General features: G+C 56.7%; 1 protein-coding gene across 1 annotated transcript in view; it reads right to left on the reverse strand.

Moving 5' to 3' along the window:
* The window catches only part of ssrp1b (structure specific recognition protein 1b), a 62064-nt gene that overhangs the window by 34958 nt on the left and 12160 nt on the right, over window positions 1-14946 (reverse strand). Inside the window, exons 6-7 of the mRNA XM_063039735.1 lie at window positions 5743-5846; window positions 4801-4929 (exon numbers count right to left, since the gene is read on the reverse strand). Coding sequence (XP_062895805.1) covers window positions 4801-4929; window positions 5743-5846 — 233 coding nt within the window. The remainder of the gene's footprint in view (window positions 1-4800; window positions 4930-5742; window positions 5847-14946) is intronic.

Below are 14946 nucleotides of genomic sequence, written 5' to 3' on the forward strand. Positions count from 1 at the left end.
ACAAGACTCACTGTCGGGGTGAGAGAGACTGAATTGTGTAAAACACAGAGCGGTGAGGACACAGACTCACTGTCGGGGTGAGGAGAGACTGAATTGTGTAAAACACAGAGCGGTGAGGACACAGACTCACTGTCGGGGTGAGAGAGACTGAATTGTGTAAAACACAGAGCGGTGAGGACACAGACTCACTGTCGGGGTGACGGAGAGACTGAATTGTGTAAAACACAGAGCGGTGAGGACACAGACTCACTGTCGGGGTGAGAGAGACTGAATTGTGTAAAACACAGAGCGGTGAGGACACAGACTCACTGTCGGGGTGACGAGAGACTGAATTGTGTAAAACACAGAGCGGTGAGGACACAGACTCACTGTCGGGGTGAGAGAGACTGAATTGTGTAAAACACAGAGCGGTGAGGACACAGACTCACTGTCGGGGTGACGGAGAGACTGAATTGTGTAAAACACAGAGCGGTGAGGACACAGACTCACTGTCGGGGTGACGGAGAGACTGAATTGTGTAAAACACAGAGCGGTGAGGACACAGACTCACTGTCGGGGTGAGAGAGACTGAATTGTGTAAAACACAGAGCGGTGAGGACACAGACTCACTGTCGGGGTGAGAGATGAATTGTGTAAAACACAGAGCGGTGAGGACACAGACTCACTGTCGGGGTGAGAGAGACTGAATTGTGTAAAACACAGAGCGGTGAGGACACAGACTCACTGTCGGGGTGACGGAGAGACTGAATTGTGTAAAACACAGAGCGGTGAGGACACAGACTCACTGTCGGGGTGACGGAGAGACTGAATTGTGTAAAACACAGAGCGGTGAGGACACAGACTCACTGTCGGGGTGACGGAGAGACTGAATTGTGTAAAACACAGAGCGGTGAGGACACAGACTCACTGTCGGGGTGAGAGAGACTGAATTGTGTAAAACACAGAGCGGTGAGGACACAGACTCACTGTCGGGGTGACGGAGAGACTGAATTGTGTAAAACACAGAGCGGTGAGGACACAGACTCACTGTCGGGGTGAGAGAGACTGAATTGTGTAAAACACAGAGCGGTGAGGACACAGACTCACTGTCGGGGTGACGGAGAGACTGAATTGTGTAAAACACAGAGCGGTGAGGACACAGACTCACTGTCGGGGTGAGAGAGACTGAATTGTGTAAAACACAGAGCGGTGAGGACACAGACTCACTGTCGGGGTGACGGAGAGACTGAATTGTGTAAAACACAGAGCGGTGAGGACACAGACTCACTGTCGGGGTGACGGAGAGACTGAATTGTGTAAAACACAGAGCGGTGAGGACACAGACTCACTGTCGGGGTGAGAGAGACTGAATTGTGTAAAACACAGAGCGGTGAGGACACAGACTCACTGTCGGGGTGACGGAGAGACTGAATTGTGTAAAACACAGAGCGGTGAGGACACAGACTCACTGTCGGGGTGACGGAGAGACTGAATTGTGTAAAACACAGAGCGGTGAGGACACAGACTCACTGTCGGGGTGACGGAGAGACTGAATTGTGTAAAACACAGAGCGGTGAGGACACAGACTCACTGTCGGGGTGACGGAGAGACTGAATTGTGTAAAACACAGAGCGGTGAGGACACAGACTCACTGTCGGGGTGACGGAGAGACTGAATTGTGTAAAACACAGAGCGGTGAGGACACAGACTCACTGTCGGGGTGACGGAGACTGAATTGTGTAAAACACAGAGCGGTGAGGACACAGACTCACTGTCGGGGTGACGGAGAGACTGAATTGTGTAAAACACAGAGCGGTGAGGACACAGACTCACTGTCGGGGTGACGGAGAGACTGAATTGTGTAAAACACAGAGCGGTGAGGACACAGACTCACTGTCGGGGTGACGGAGAGACTGAATTGTGTAAAACACAGAGCGGTGAGGACACAGACTCACTGTCGGGGTGAGAGAGACTGAATTGTGTAAAACACAGAGCGGTGAGGACACAGACTCACTGTCGGGGTGAGAGAGACTGAATTGTGTAAAACACAGAGCGGTGAGGACACAGACTCACTGTCGGGGTGAGAGAGACTGAATTGTGTAAAACACAGAGCGGTGAGGACACAGACTCACTGTCGGGGTGAGAGAGACTGAATTGTGTAAAACACAGAGCGGTGAGGACACAGACTCACTGTCGGGGTGACGGAGAGACTGAATTGTGTAAAACACAGAGCGGTGAGGACACAGACTCACTGTCGGGGTGAGAGAGACTGAATTGTGTAAAACACAGAGCGGTGAGGACACAGACTCACTGTCGGGGTGACGGAGAGACTGAATTGTGTAAAACACAGAGCGGTGAGGACACAGACTCACTGTCGGGGTGAGAGAGACTGAATTGTGTAAAACACAGAGCGGTGAGGACACAGACTCACTGTCGGGGTGACGGAGAGACTGAATTGTGTAAAACACAGAGCGGTGAGGACACAGACTCACTGTCGGGGTGAGAGAGACTGAATTGTGTAAAACACAGAGCGGTGAGGACACAGACTCACTGTCGGGGTGAATTGTGTAAAACACAGAGCGGTGAGACACAACTCCTGAGGAGCTGAATTGTGTAAAACACAGAGCGGTGAGGACACAGACTCACTGTCGGGGTGAGAGAGACTGAATTGTGTAAAACACAGAGCGGTGAGGACACAGACTCACTGTCGGGGTGAGAGAGACTGAATTGTGTAAAACACAGAGCGGTGAGGACACAGACTCACTGTCGGGGTGACGGAGAGACTGAATTGTGTAAAACACAGAGCGGTGAGGACACAGACTCACTGTCGGGGTGACGGAGAGACTGAATTGTGTAAAACACAGAGCGGTGAGGACACAGACTCACTGTCGGGGTGACGGAGAGACTGAATTGTGTAAAACACAGAGCGGTGAGGACACAGACTCACTGTCGGGGTGAGAGAGACTGAATTGTGTAAAAACAGAGCGGTGAGGACACAGACTCACTGTCGGGGTGAGAGAGACTGAATTGTGTAAAACACAGAGCGGTGAGGACACAGACTCACTGTCGGGGTGAGAGAGACTGAATTGTGTAAAACACAGAGCGGTGAGGACACAGACTCACTGTCGGGGTGACGGAGAGACTGAATTGTGTAAAACACAGAGCGGTGAGGACACAGACTCACTGTCGGGTTGACGGAGAGACTGAATTGTGTAAAACACAGAGCGGTGAGGACACAGACTCACTGTCGGGGTGAGAGGAACTGAATTGTGTAAAACACAGAGCGGTGAGGACACAGACTCACTGTCGGGGTGAGAGAGACTGAATTGTGTAAAACACAGAGCGGTGAGGACACAGACTCACTGTCGGGGTGACGGAGAGACTGAATTGTGTAAAACACAGAGCGGTGAGGACACAGACTCACTGTCGGGGTGACGGAGAGACTGAATTGTGTAAAACACAGAGCGGTGAGGACACAGACTCACTGTCGGGGTGACGGAGAGACTGAATTGTGTAAAACACAGAGCGGTGAGGACACAGACTCACTGTCGGGGTGAGGAGAGACTGAATTGTGTAAAACACAGAGCGGTGAGGACACAGACTCACTGTCGGGGTGAGAGAGACTGAATTGTGTAAAACACAGAGCGGTGAGGACACAGACTCACTGTCGGGGTGACGGAGAGACTGAATTGTGTAAAACACAGAGCGGTGAGGACACAGACTCACTGTCGGGGTGAGAGAGACTGAATTGTGTAAAACACAGAGCGGTGAGGACACAGACTCACTGTCGGGGTGAGAGAGACTGAATTGTGTAAAACACAGGCGGTGAGGACACAGACTCACTGTCGGGGTGACGGAGAGACTGAATTGTGTAAAACACAGAGCGGTGAGGACACAGACTCACTGTCGGGGTGACGGAGAGACTGAATTGTGTAAAACACAGAGCGGTGAGGACACAGACTCACTGTCGGGGTGAGAGAGACTGAATTGTGTAAAACACAGAGCGGTGAGGACACAGACTCACTGTCGGGGTGACGGAGAGACTGAATTGTGTAAAACACAGAGCGGTGAGGACACAGACTCACTGTCGGGGTGACGGAGAGACTGAATTGTGTAAAACACAGAGCGGTGAGGACACAGACTCACTGTCGGGGTGACGGAGAGACTGAATTGTGTAAAACACAGAGCGGTGAGGACACAGACTCACTGTCGGGGTGAGAGAGACTGAATTGTGTAAAACACAGAGCGGTGAGGACACAGACTCACTGTCGGGGTGACGGAGAGACTGAATTGTGTAAAACACAGAGCGGTGAGGACACAGACTCACTGTCGGGGTGAGAGAGACTGAATTGTTTAAAACACAGAGCGGTGAGGACACAGACTCACTGTCGGGGTGAGAGAGACTGAATTGTTTAAAACACAGAGCGGTGAGGACACAGACTCACTGTCGGGGTGACGGAGAGACTGAATTGTGTAAAACACAGAGCGGTGAGGACACAGACTCACTGTCGGGGTGAGAGAGACTGAATTGTGTAAAACACAGAGCGGTGAGGACACAGACTCACTGTCGGGGTGACGGAGAGACTGAATTGTGTAAAACACAGAGCGGTGAGGACACAGACTCACTGTCGGGGTGAGGGAGACTGAATTGTTTAAAACACAGAATGGGGGGTAAACGACCCTCGTACCCGGTCGAAACAGATTCCCTTCACATCAGCCACAGAGCGTGGACCACGGTGGTCGTGTCGGCCTGTGGCCGATCCCTCGCAGGCGTCCACCCCCCACTCCCCCACCGCGCCGACTGGGCACCCCGTCACTTACCCCACGAAGTTCCCGGGGACGGTGATCTTGCGGCTGACCAGAGACTTCATAATGCGACTCACCACCTCGTACAGGGGTCCCGCCATATCCCGGCTCAGCTTCCCGTCGAACTTCTTCGCCACCTCCTCTCTGGGAAAGGAAGAGGGGCCGTGAGAGGTCCCGAAACAAAGCCCCCTCCCCCGCCACCCCACACCACAGAATCAGGCCCCCCCGGGTCAACTTTACAGTCGACAGTGGGCAGCTCAGCCAGTCCTTTCTGCTCGCGTGTTCTCCATGTCTAAACCTTCCCTATCCGTGTCCCTGTCCGAGTGTCGTCAATGTACCAGCCTCGACCACGTCCCCGGCAGCTCGTTCCACAGACAGACCACCCGTATCCCTCTAAACCTTTCCTGTCCGTGTCCCTGTCCGAGTGTCGTCAATGTACCAGCCTCGACCACTTCCCCTGGCAGCTCGTCCCGTAGACAGACCACCCGTATCCCTCTAAACCTTTCCTGTCCGTGTCCCTGTCCGAGTGTCGTCAATGTACCAGCCTCGACCACTTCCCCGGCAGCTCGTTCCACAGACAGACCACCCTCCAAGTGGAAAAAATTGCCTTCAGATCTCCGATTGAATCTCACTCTGCACTCTTTCCAGCTTAATGGCACCTTGCGTAATCTCCCCTACTATCGTACACCGAGTTCCCTCCATCCCTCGACACTCCCCACCGTTCACGGTGCGTGTCCTACCCTCGTACCCTGAGGGCCCCCTGTCCCTCGACACTCCCCACCGTTCACAATGTGTGTCCTACCCTCGTACGCTGAGGTCCCCCTGTCCCTCGACACTCCCCACCGTTCACGATGCATGTCCCACCCTCGTACCCCGAGGTCCCCCCGTCCCTCGACACTCCCCACCGTTCACGCTGTGTTACACCCGTCACCCACAGGCCCTCTCGCCCACACTCACTCGCTCATGTTCAATGTCAGACTCAGCTCATCATCCTTGGAGAAAAGCAGAATCAGGAAGTGATAGCGGGTCTGTCCTTGTTTGATTGGAGGATCCAGACTGATCTGTAATGCAAGACAGCCAATTAGATCGCAGGATGGCAGTGAGTGATGGGATGGTGTGGAGGAAGGTTCACTCTGTGTCTGACCCCGGGAGTGTGTGATGGGACGGTGCGGAGGGAGATTCACTCTGTGTCTGACCCCGGGAGTGTGTGATGGGACGGTGCGGAGGGAGATTCACTCTGTGTCTGACCCCGGGAGTGTGTGACGGGACGGTGCGGGGGGAGGGAGATTCACTCTGTGTCTGACCCCGGGAGTGTGTGATGGGACGGTGCGGGGGGAGATTCACTCTGTGTCTGACCCCGGGAGTGTGTGATGGGACGGTGCGGGGGGAGATTCACTCTGTGTCTGACCCCGGGAGTGTGTGATGGGACGGTGCGGAGGGAGATTCACTCTGTGTCTGACCCCGGGAGTGTGTGATGGGACGGTGCGGAGGGAGATTCACTCTGTGTCTGACCCCGGGAGTGTGTGATGGGACGGTGCGGGGGGAGATTCACTCTGTGTCTGACCCCGGGAGTGTGTGATGGGACGGTGCGGAGGGAGATTCACTCTGTGTCTGACCCCGGGAGTGTGTGATGGGACGGTGCGGGGGGAGATTCACTCTGTGTCTGACCCCGGGAGTGTGTGATGGGACGGTGCGGGGGGAGATTCACTCTGTGTCTGACCCCGGGAGTGTGTGATGGGACGGTGCGGGGGGAGATTCACTCTGTGTCTGACCCCGGGAGTGTGTGATGGGACGGTGCGGAGGGAGATTCACTCTGTGTCTGACCCCGGGGGTGTGTGATGGGACGGTGCGGAGGGAGATTCACTCTGTGTCTGACCCCAGGGGTGTGTGATGGGACGGTGCGGAGGGAGATTCACTCTGTGTCTGACCCCGGGGGTGTGTGATGGGACGGTGCGGAGGGAGATTCACTCTGTGTCTGACCCCGGGGGTGTGTGATGGGACGTGCGGAGGGAGATTCACTCTGTGTCTGACCCCGGGGATGTGTGATGGGACGATGCGGAGGGAAATTCACTCTGTGTCTGACCCCGGGGGTGTGTGATGGGACGGTGCGGAGGGAGATTCTCGCTGTGTCTGACCCCGGGAGTGTGTGATGGGACGGTGCGGAGGGAGATTCACGCTGTGTCTGACCCCGGGAGTGTGTGATGGGACGGTGCGTAGGGAGATTCACGCTGTGTCTGACCCCGGGAGTGTGTGATGGGACGGTGCGGAGGGAGATTCACTCTCTGTCTGACCCCGGGAGTGTGTGATGGGACGGTGTGGAGGGAGATTCACTCTGTGTCTGACCCCGGGAGTGTCTGATGGGACGGTGCGGAGGGAGATTCACTCTGTGTCTGACCCCGGGAGTGTGTGATGGGACGGTGCGGAGGGAGATTCACTCTGTGTCTGACCCCGGGAGTGTCTGATGGGACGGTGCGGAGGGATATTCACTCAGTGTCTGACCCCGGGAGTGTGTGATGGGACGGTGTGGAGGGATCGCCACCTAGTGTCTGACCCCGAGAGTGTGTGATGGGACGGTGCGGAGGGAGGTTCACTCGGTGTCTGATCCCGGGAGTGAGTGATGGTATGGTGTGGAGGGAGATTCACTCTCTGTCTGACCCTGGGAGTGTGTGATGGGACGGCGTGGGGGGAGATTCACTTGGTGTCTGATCCCGGGAGTGAGTGATGGGACCGTGCGGAGGGAGATTCACTCTGTGTCTGACCCCGGGAGTGTGTGATGGGACGGTGTGGAGGGAGATTCACTCTGTGTCCGACCCCGGGAGTGTGTGATGGGACGGTGTGGAGGGAGATTCACTCTGTGTCTGACCCCTTTTTTTTTAATACAAATTTCTTTATTACAAATGTCGGTGCTATAAAATATTTACAAACCCAGTGACTAACATATTTACTACACTACAAACAGACAATACATCTTAAACCAATATATTGCCATCCTCATCAATGATGGCATTTACACCCCGCGGAGCCCAACGGTCCCGGAACACCTCTACGGTCGCCGTGGACTGTGCGTATTCCTTTTCAATGTTCACCCGGGCACGAACATACCCCCTAAACATAGCCAGGCAGTCCGCCCGGGGAGAACCTCCTGCCACCCTTTTCCAGGAGCCACGGATGGCAATTTTCGCCAGCCCCAGGAGCAAGTTGACAAGGACATCCTCATCCCTCTGTGCCCCCCTCCTTACTGGATGACCATATATAAATAGGGTGGGACTGAAATGCAACCAGAAGGCGAGAAGCAGCCCACGCAAAAACGCGAAAAGGGGCTGCAGCCTCACACACTCCACGTACATGTGGTACACGGTCTCCTCCAGCCCGCAGAAGTGACACGCGGCTGGGAGATCCGTGTACAGACTAAAGAACTTATTGCAGGGCACCGCTTTATGCAGCACCCTCCAGCCGAGATCCCCAAGGTGCATGGGGAGGACTCCCTTGTAAAGGGACTTCCATTGGGGACCCCCCTCACCTCCAGGTGGAAAGACCGACCGCCATGGCGTGTCGGGACGGTGGACAAAGGCTAGGAAGTGGAGGGTGTGGAGCAGCAGCCCATAAAGGTACCTCCTGCCTGCATCCCTGAATGGGATTGTGGGTGTCGATGAAAGACGGCTCAAGTTGTGTGGATTCGTCTCTCGGGTAAGGCTGCGGGGCCTGGGCCCGACGAGCAGCTCAGCTTGAGTCGATCCACACACCTGAGCCGCACCGACATCCGCTGAGGCAGGGCAAGGGTCGGCCAGGACCCCGCCCTCTGCCAGAGGAGGGGATTCCCGGCCTGAGGCAACCATGTTCCAGACTCTCAGTAGGTCCTGATAGAAGCCGGGCAGCCTCTGCAAAGCAGCACGGCTGACGCCTGCCGGTGGTAGCTGCATATCTTCGTGAAGGCAGCAGCCCCTCCGGAGGAAGAAAGTCGCCAACACGTGCCACCTGGGAGGGCGCTCGGCGTACAGGAATCTCTGCAGAATCCTGAGGCGGAGAGCCGCCAGTCGTGTGCGTACACACACCAGCGACTGTCCGCCCTCTCCTACTGGGAGACTCAGAACCGCTGCAGAGACCCAGTGTTTCCTGTTTCCCCAGAAGAAGTCCACCAGCTTCCTCTGCATTCTCGCAACAAAAGGGGCAGGGGGGGCCAAGGTGACCATCCGGTACCACAACATGGAGGCCACCAGCTGGTTTATGACCACCACCCTGCCTCGATAGGAAAGCACCCTGAGAAGGCCTGACCAGCGCCCTAGCCGGGCCATGACCTTTGTCTCCAGGTCCTGCCAGTTCGCCAGCCAGGTCTCCCTAGAAGGACTCAGGTAGACTCCCAGATAGAGAAGACGTCTGGTGCTCCACTCAAAAGCTCTCATCTCCTCCGGCAGGGAGTCCACCTGCCACTGGCCTACTAAGAGTCCGGAACATTTCGCCCAGTTGATCCTGCCGGAGGATGCCGCCGAGAAAACATCTTGGCACTCGCGCATCCTCCGCAGGTCACAGGGATCTGTCATCATGAGGAGTACGTCATCGGCGTAGGCCGAGAGGACGACCCTCATGTCCGGTTCGCGCAGAACCAGACCTGTCAGCCTTCGCCGAAGAAGGCCGAGGAATGGCTCGACACAGATCGCATACAGTTGACCGGACATGGGGCACCCTTGACGCACTCCTCTTCGGAAGTGGATAGGTCCTGTCAGTGATCCGTTGATCTTAACTAGGCACTCTGCGGCAGAGTACAGGAGCCGAACTCGGGCCACAAAGTGTGGTCCGAGCCCAAAAGCCTGCAGGGTGCCCAGCAGGAAACTGTGGTCCACCCGGTCAGACGCCTTCTCCTGGTCAAGAGAAAGAAACGCTGCCGGGGTCCCAGTCTCCTGGAGCAGGTGGATCAGGTCCCGTACTAGGTGGACATTGTCCTGGATGGAGCGGCCCGGGACCGTGTAAGATTGGTCAGGATGGACCACCTGTCCAATTACCGAACCCAGACGGTTGGCCATTGCCCGGGCGAAGATCTTGTAGTCCGCGCACAAGAGGGAGACCGGCCGCCAGTTCTTTAGCAGGCGGAGGTCTCCCTTCTTGGGCAGTAGGACCACAACAGCTCTTCGCCATGAGAGGGGCATTTCTCCGGTGGCTAGGCTCTCCCCTAGGACAAGGCTGTAATCATCCCCCAGGACATCCCAAAAAGCCTGATAAAACTCAACACTCAGTCCATCCAAACCAGGGGACTTGCCCCTCCGGAGTTGCCGAAGGGCAGTGGACAGCTCCTCCCGAGTCAGGGGGGCATCCAGACGCACTGCATCCTCTGGACTGACCTTAGGCAAATCCTTCCAGACCTCATTGCACGCCTCCGCATTTGACGGATCAGGCGAGAATAAGGACCGATAGAATGAACGGACCTCGTTGTTAATTCCATCAGGGTCCGTGATGGAGGAGCCATCGGCAGCCAGCAATTCCACTAGCTGCTTTTGAACTCCCCGCCACCTCTCCAACGAGTAGAAGAAGGGTGAGCCACGGTCCAAATCCTGCAGCATTTGGATCCGTGACCTCACGTACGCACCTCGGGACTGCTGAAGCTGCAAGTCCCTTAGTGCGTCCTTCTTCTCCTGGTATTCCTGCCACAGCTGCTGGTCTCCAGTGGTCGGACCGAGGCGGGACTCCAGGTCAAGCAACGCTCTCTCAAGCCGCTCAATCTCAGAGCCCCGCCCTTTGGTCGACCCCCTAGTGTACTCCCGACATAAAAACCGGATGTGGGCTTTGCCCACATCCCACCATAGCCGTAGGGAGCAGAACTCTCTCCGCCTCTCCTTCCAGGAGACCCAGAACGCTCGGAACGAATCCCGGAAACGGCTGTCCTCCAGCAGCCGGTTGTTAAAATGCCAATACCCGGATCCCACCCGAGGGTGTAGTGGAATAAATTCCATCCACACAAGGTGATGATCCGAGCACGACACTGGCCGCATGGAGGACGCCGACACGCGGGAGGCGTAGGCCCGAGAGATGTAAATGCGGTCTATCCTGGAACCTCCTTCTCTAGACCTTCTCGAGAAGGCGCTAGAGTTGGGGTGAAAATTCCGCCAGCTGTCCACCAAGTCAAAGGAGCCGACTAGCTCCTTTAACTTTTTTGCTGATGCTGGGTCGCGTTGGAGGCCCGAACGGTCCTCCGCCTCGAGGGTACAATTGAAATCTCCCCCGAGGATGACGCAGTCCCCAGGATCGATGGAGCTCAGCAGGGTGGACAGCTGACAGAATAGGCGCGTCTGCATCACACCGCGCCTGGGAGCGTACACATTGATAAAATGCAATGGTACGCCATCCAGGCGCACAACCAGGTGGAGCAGACGGCCGGGCACAACGTCTTGGACTCTTTCAATTACTGGCTGGAAGGTCGGGGCCAACAGGATCGCCACCCCGCTAGAAATGGAGCTGAGGTGGCTCATGTAGACCCCGCCCTGCCACTCCAGGAGCCAAGCAGACTCGTCCCCAGGGATGGTATGGGTTTCCTGCAGGAAACTCACCGTATACCGCCCATCCCTGAGGACTGAGAGATTGTTATGCCTGCGAAGAGGACCCCTGCTGCCGTTTACATTGAGACTAGCTATGGTAAGCTTCATGGCGGGAACACACTAGGTCTCAGCAGCTGCGCCCATTTCGGTGAGAGCGGAGGCGCCTTCCACCACACTGTCCGGAAAGAAAGCAAGGATACCTTTTGCTTTCCGGGCTCGAGCGGTACCAGCAACACCCTGTGACCCACCATCCCCCGTAGGAGCGAGGCTGCTTCTCCCTCTGATGTCCCTTACTAGGTCATCCAGGAAAGATTTTAGTTGCCGTCTGTCGTTCCCCACCACCGCATTCCTCTTTCCCTTTCCCTTTCGTCTGAGGATGACTCGCAGGGACCTCACCAGCCTCGGCATGCTGGGCCAGCGAAGCGAGGCTAGCTGAGGCCGGTGCTTGGCACCCTCAGAGGTGAGAATGAAATGCTTAATTTCCTCTACAGGTATCAATGGGGATTTCTCAGGAGGGGTGAGGATGTCCATTGTTTCACTATCGAAAGAGTCCCCCTCCAACCCGTCACTGCAGACAGAATCCCCATCGGCCTCCCCGCATGTTCCAATAGATGGCTGCGCCTGCGACCCACACAGCGCAGCGGGCACCTCGCTCTTACCTGCCTTCTCCACCGTCGCATCAGCCTCATCCACATTTGCGACAGTGGAGAGACAATCCCCAGGGACTCCCTGCAAGTCATTTATTGCTGGGGTCGATGTGCACAGAATATCGTCCTCCCTAGGGGGCAGGCATAGAGGGGAACCCGGCACCTTTGGTCCAAGGGATTCATAAGCCGCCTGGTGCTGAGAATGAGAGAGCTTTGCCTCGTCTCCTCTTACACTATTCGGTACACTGGCCTCCAGAGAGGCGCTGACTTGTAGGTCCTGGGTGGAGGCCTCCAGGGCTGCCTCGTTTGTGCAAACAGGCCTATCACAAGCTTTTTGCACAACCACACCATCTACCCCAGGACTGGTGGCTACATCTGAGGACTCAGGTTTAGAACCAACCCCTACCCGGATTCCCACCCCTTCCTGGGACTCCCCCGCATCTACATCCCCTGCCCTCTTGCGGGAACGTTCCCTTCTCCTCTTCACGCTGGAGGAGCACACAGGTGCAGGCTTCACCGATGGGGCGGCGCCTTCTGTTTCCATCGCCCCGTCTGCTTGCGCACCTCCCCGAGCCCCACGCTCCACTTCAGACGAAATGGGTGTGAGCTCTGCGGCCTCAAAGGCCCGCTTCTTACTATGTTTGGATTTCCCCTTTGCCTTCTTACTCCGCACAGACTCCACCCCGTCCCCCACCTGAACTACAGGGAGAGGAGCAGGGACCGACCCAACCGTAGAAGTAGGGACAGGGGTAGGGGTAGGGGCAGGGTGAGGGGCTGGGGCAGGATCACGGGCGGGGGCAGGGTCAGATGCAGGTGCAGGCGCACGCGCAGGAGTAGGATCAGGGGCAGAGGTAGCTGCGGCACTGGTGCCCGAAGTGGGCTCCCTCGGGTTCCGGGCGGCAGGACAGTCCCTCCGAAAGTGCCCCACCTCCCTGCACGCATGGCACCGTGGGCGCTCGGAGCTCCAGTACACCTGATAATCTACTCCCTCGTGCCGGACAGTAAAGCGGCCCTCAACATCGTCCTCCCTTTCCAGCTGCATGAAAACCTGACGCCGGAAAGAGATTACGGTGCGGAGGGTGCGTCTCTTAAATTTGTGTCGGATGGCAGTAATCTCCGACCTTACTTGCCCTAAACGGGCCAGTGGGGGAAGCAAGTCCTCATTTGGAATGAAAGGCTTAACATGCCCAAGCACGATACGTTGCGTGGGGGCCGTCACCAGCTCCATAGGTAAAAAGATGGTGTCCACCGTGACTCCCCTGCTTAGGGCCCGGTGCACTAGCTCTTCATTCACCAGATAGAACACCGCCTTTCCGAACTCCTTCTCGGTGGCCAGAATACCACCTTTCCCCACAAGGTCCTCCATTGCCTCCGTACACTTTTCTAGTGTCATTCCAGGGCGCAAAATACATTGCACCCCACGTTCCACCTTCACCGACCGAAACAGGGCGTTGTCCGAGGCCGGGGAGGCAGCCGCCCTTGCGTAACTCCCCGAAGGCCCGCGACTCCCTGGAGACCGGTCCGGCATGCTGGCGCTCTTTCCAGTCCGAGAATTTTGCGGCGGTGCCAGTTAGAAGTCCTGGAGCGAGTCGAATAACTGGCCGGGAAAGTTTGCAGTCGACAGTTCCTCGCTGGCTCGGCGCCAGGAAAGGCTCCGTCGGACTTGCAGAGACCCAGGCCGGGAGAGGCCGAAACGTCCTTCCAGATGCTCCGGCACCGGCACCGACACCGGACGAAAAATCAGGAAAACAATGGAGGAGGAACGTTGCCCCGATGTCAATGGGGGGAAAACGACGGCGTTTGCCTCCGGTTTTGGAGCGAACCGGCTTACTGGCGAGTTGCCAGCGGCCGCAGCTGGGACGCAGTAAGCAGCCGCCAACAAACCCAGTCCAAACCGGCAGCAAAAACTCCACACCGAGCTTCCACGCCAACGCCGTCACTCACTCAGTTGTCCAAGAGACTTTTAGAGCCACCTCCAAAGTATTCCACGAACTTTATCCAGTAGTTTTCCTTCGATTTCTCCCAGCTCAGTCAGCACAGCTCCTCTCTGTGTCTGACCCTGGGAGTGCGTGATGGGACGGTGTGGAGGGAGATTCACTCTGTGTCTGACCCCGGGAGTGTGTGATGGGACGGTGCAGAGGGAGATTCACTCTGTGTCTGACCCCGGGAGTGTGTGACGGGACGGTGTGGAGGGAGATTCACTCTGTGTCTGATCCCGGGAGTGACTGATGGGACGGTGTGGAGGGAGATTCACTCTGTGTCTGACCCCGGGAGTGTGTGATGGGACGGTGTGGAGGGAGATTCACTCTGTCTGACCCCGGGAGTGTGTGACGGGACGGTGTGGAGGGAGATTCACTCTGTGTCTGACCCCGGGAGTGTGTGATGGGAAAGTGCAGAGGGAGATTCACTCTGTGTCTGACCCCGGGAGTGTGTGACGGGACGGTGCGGAGAGAGATTCACTCTGTGTCTGACCCCGGGAGTGTGTGATGGGACGGTGCGGAGGGAGATTCACTCTGTGTCTGATCCCGGGAGTGACTGATGGGACGGTGTGGAGGGAGATTCACTCTGTGTCTGACCCCGGGAGTGTGTGATGGGACGGTGTGGAGGGAGATTCACTCTGTCTGACCCCGGGAGTGTGTGACGGGACGGTGTGGAGGGAGATTCACTCTGTGTCTGACCCCGGGAGTGTGTGATGGGAAAGTGCAGAGGGAGATTCACTCTGTGTCTGACCCCGGGAGTGTGTGACGGGACGGTGTGGAGGGAGATTCACTCTGTGTCTGACCCCGGGAGTGTGTGATGGGACGGTGCGGAGGGAGATTCACTCTGTGTCTGATCCCGGGAGTGACTGATGGGACGGTGTGGAGGGAGATTCACTCTGTCTGACCCCGGGAGTGTGTGACGGGACGGTGCGGAGGGAGATTCACTCTGTGTCTGACCCCGGGAGTGTGTGATGGGACGGTGCGGAGGGAGATTCACTCTGTGTCTGACCC

Source organism: Mobula hypostoma, unplaced genomic scaffold (assembly GCF_963921235.1).
Source record: "Mobula hypostoma unplaced genomic scaffold, sMobHyp1.1 scaffold_66, whole genome shotgun sequence".
Taxonomy (NCBI): domain Eukaryota; kingdom Metazoa; phylum Chordata; class Chondrichthyes; order Myliobatiformes; family Myliobatidae; genus Mobula; species Mobula hypostoma.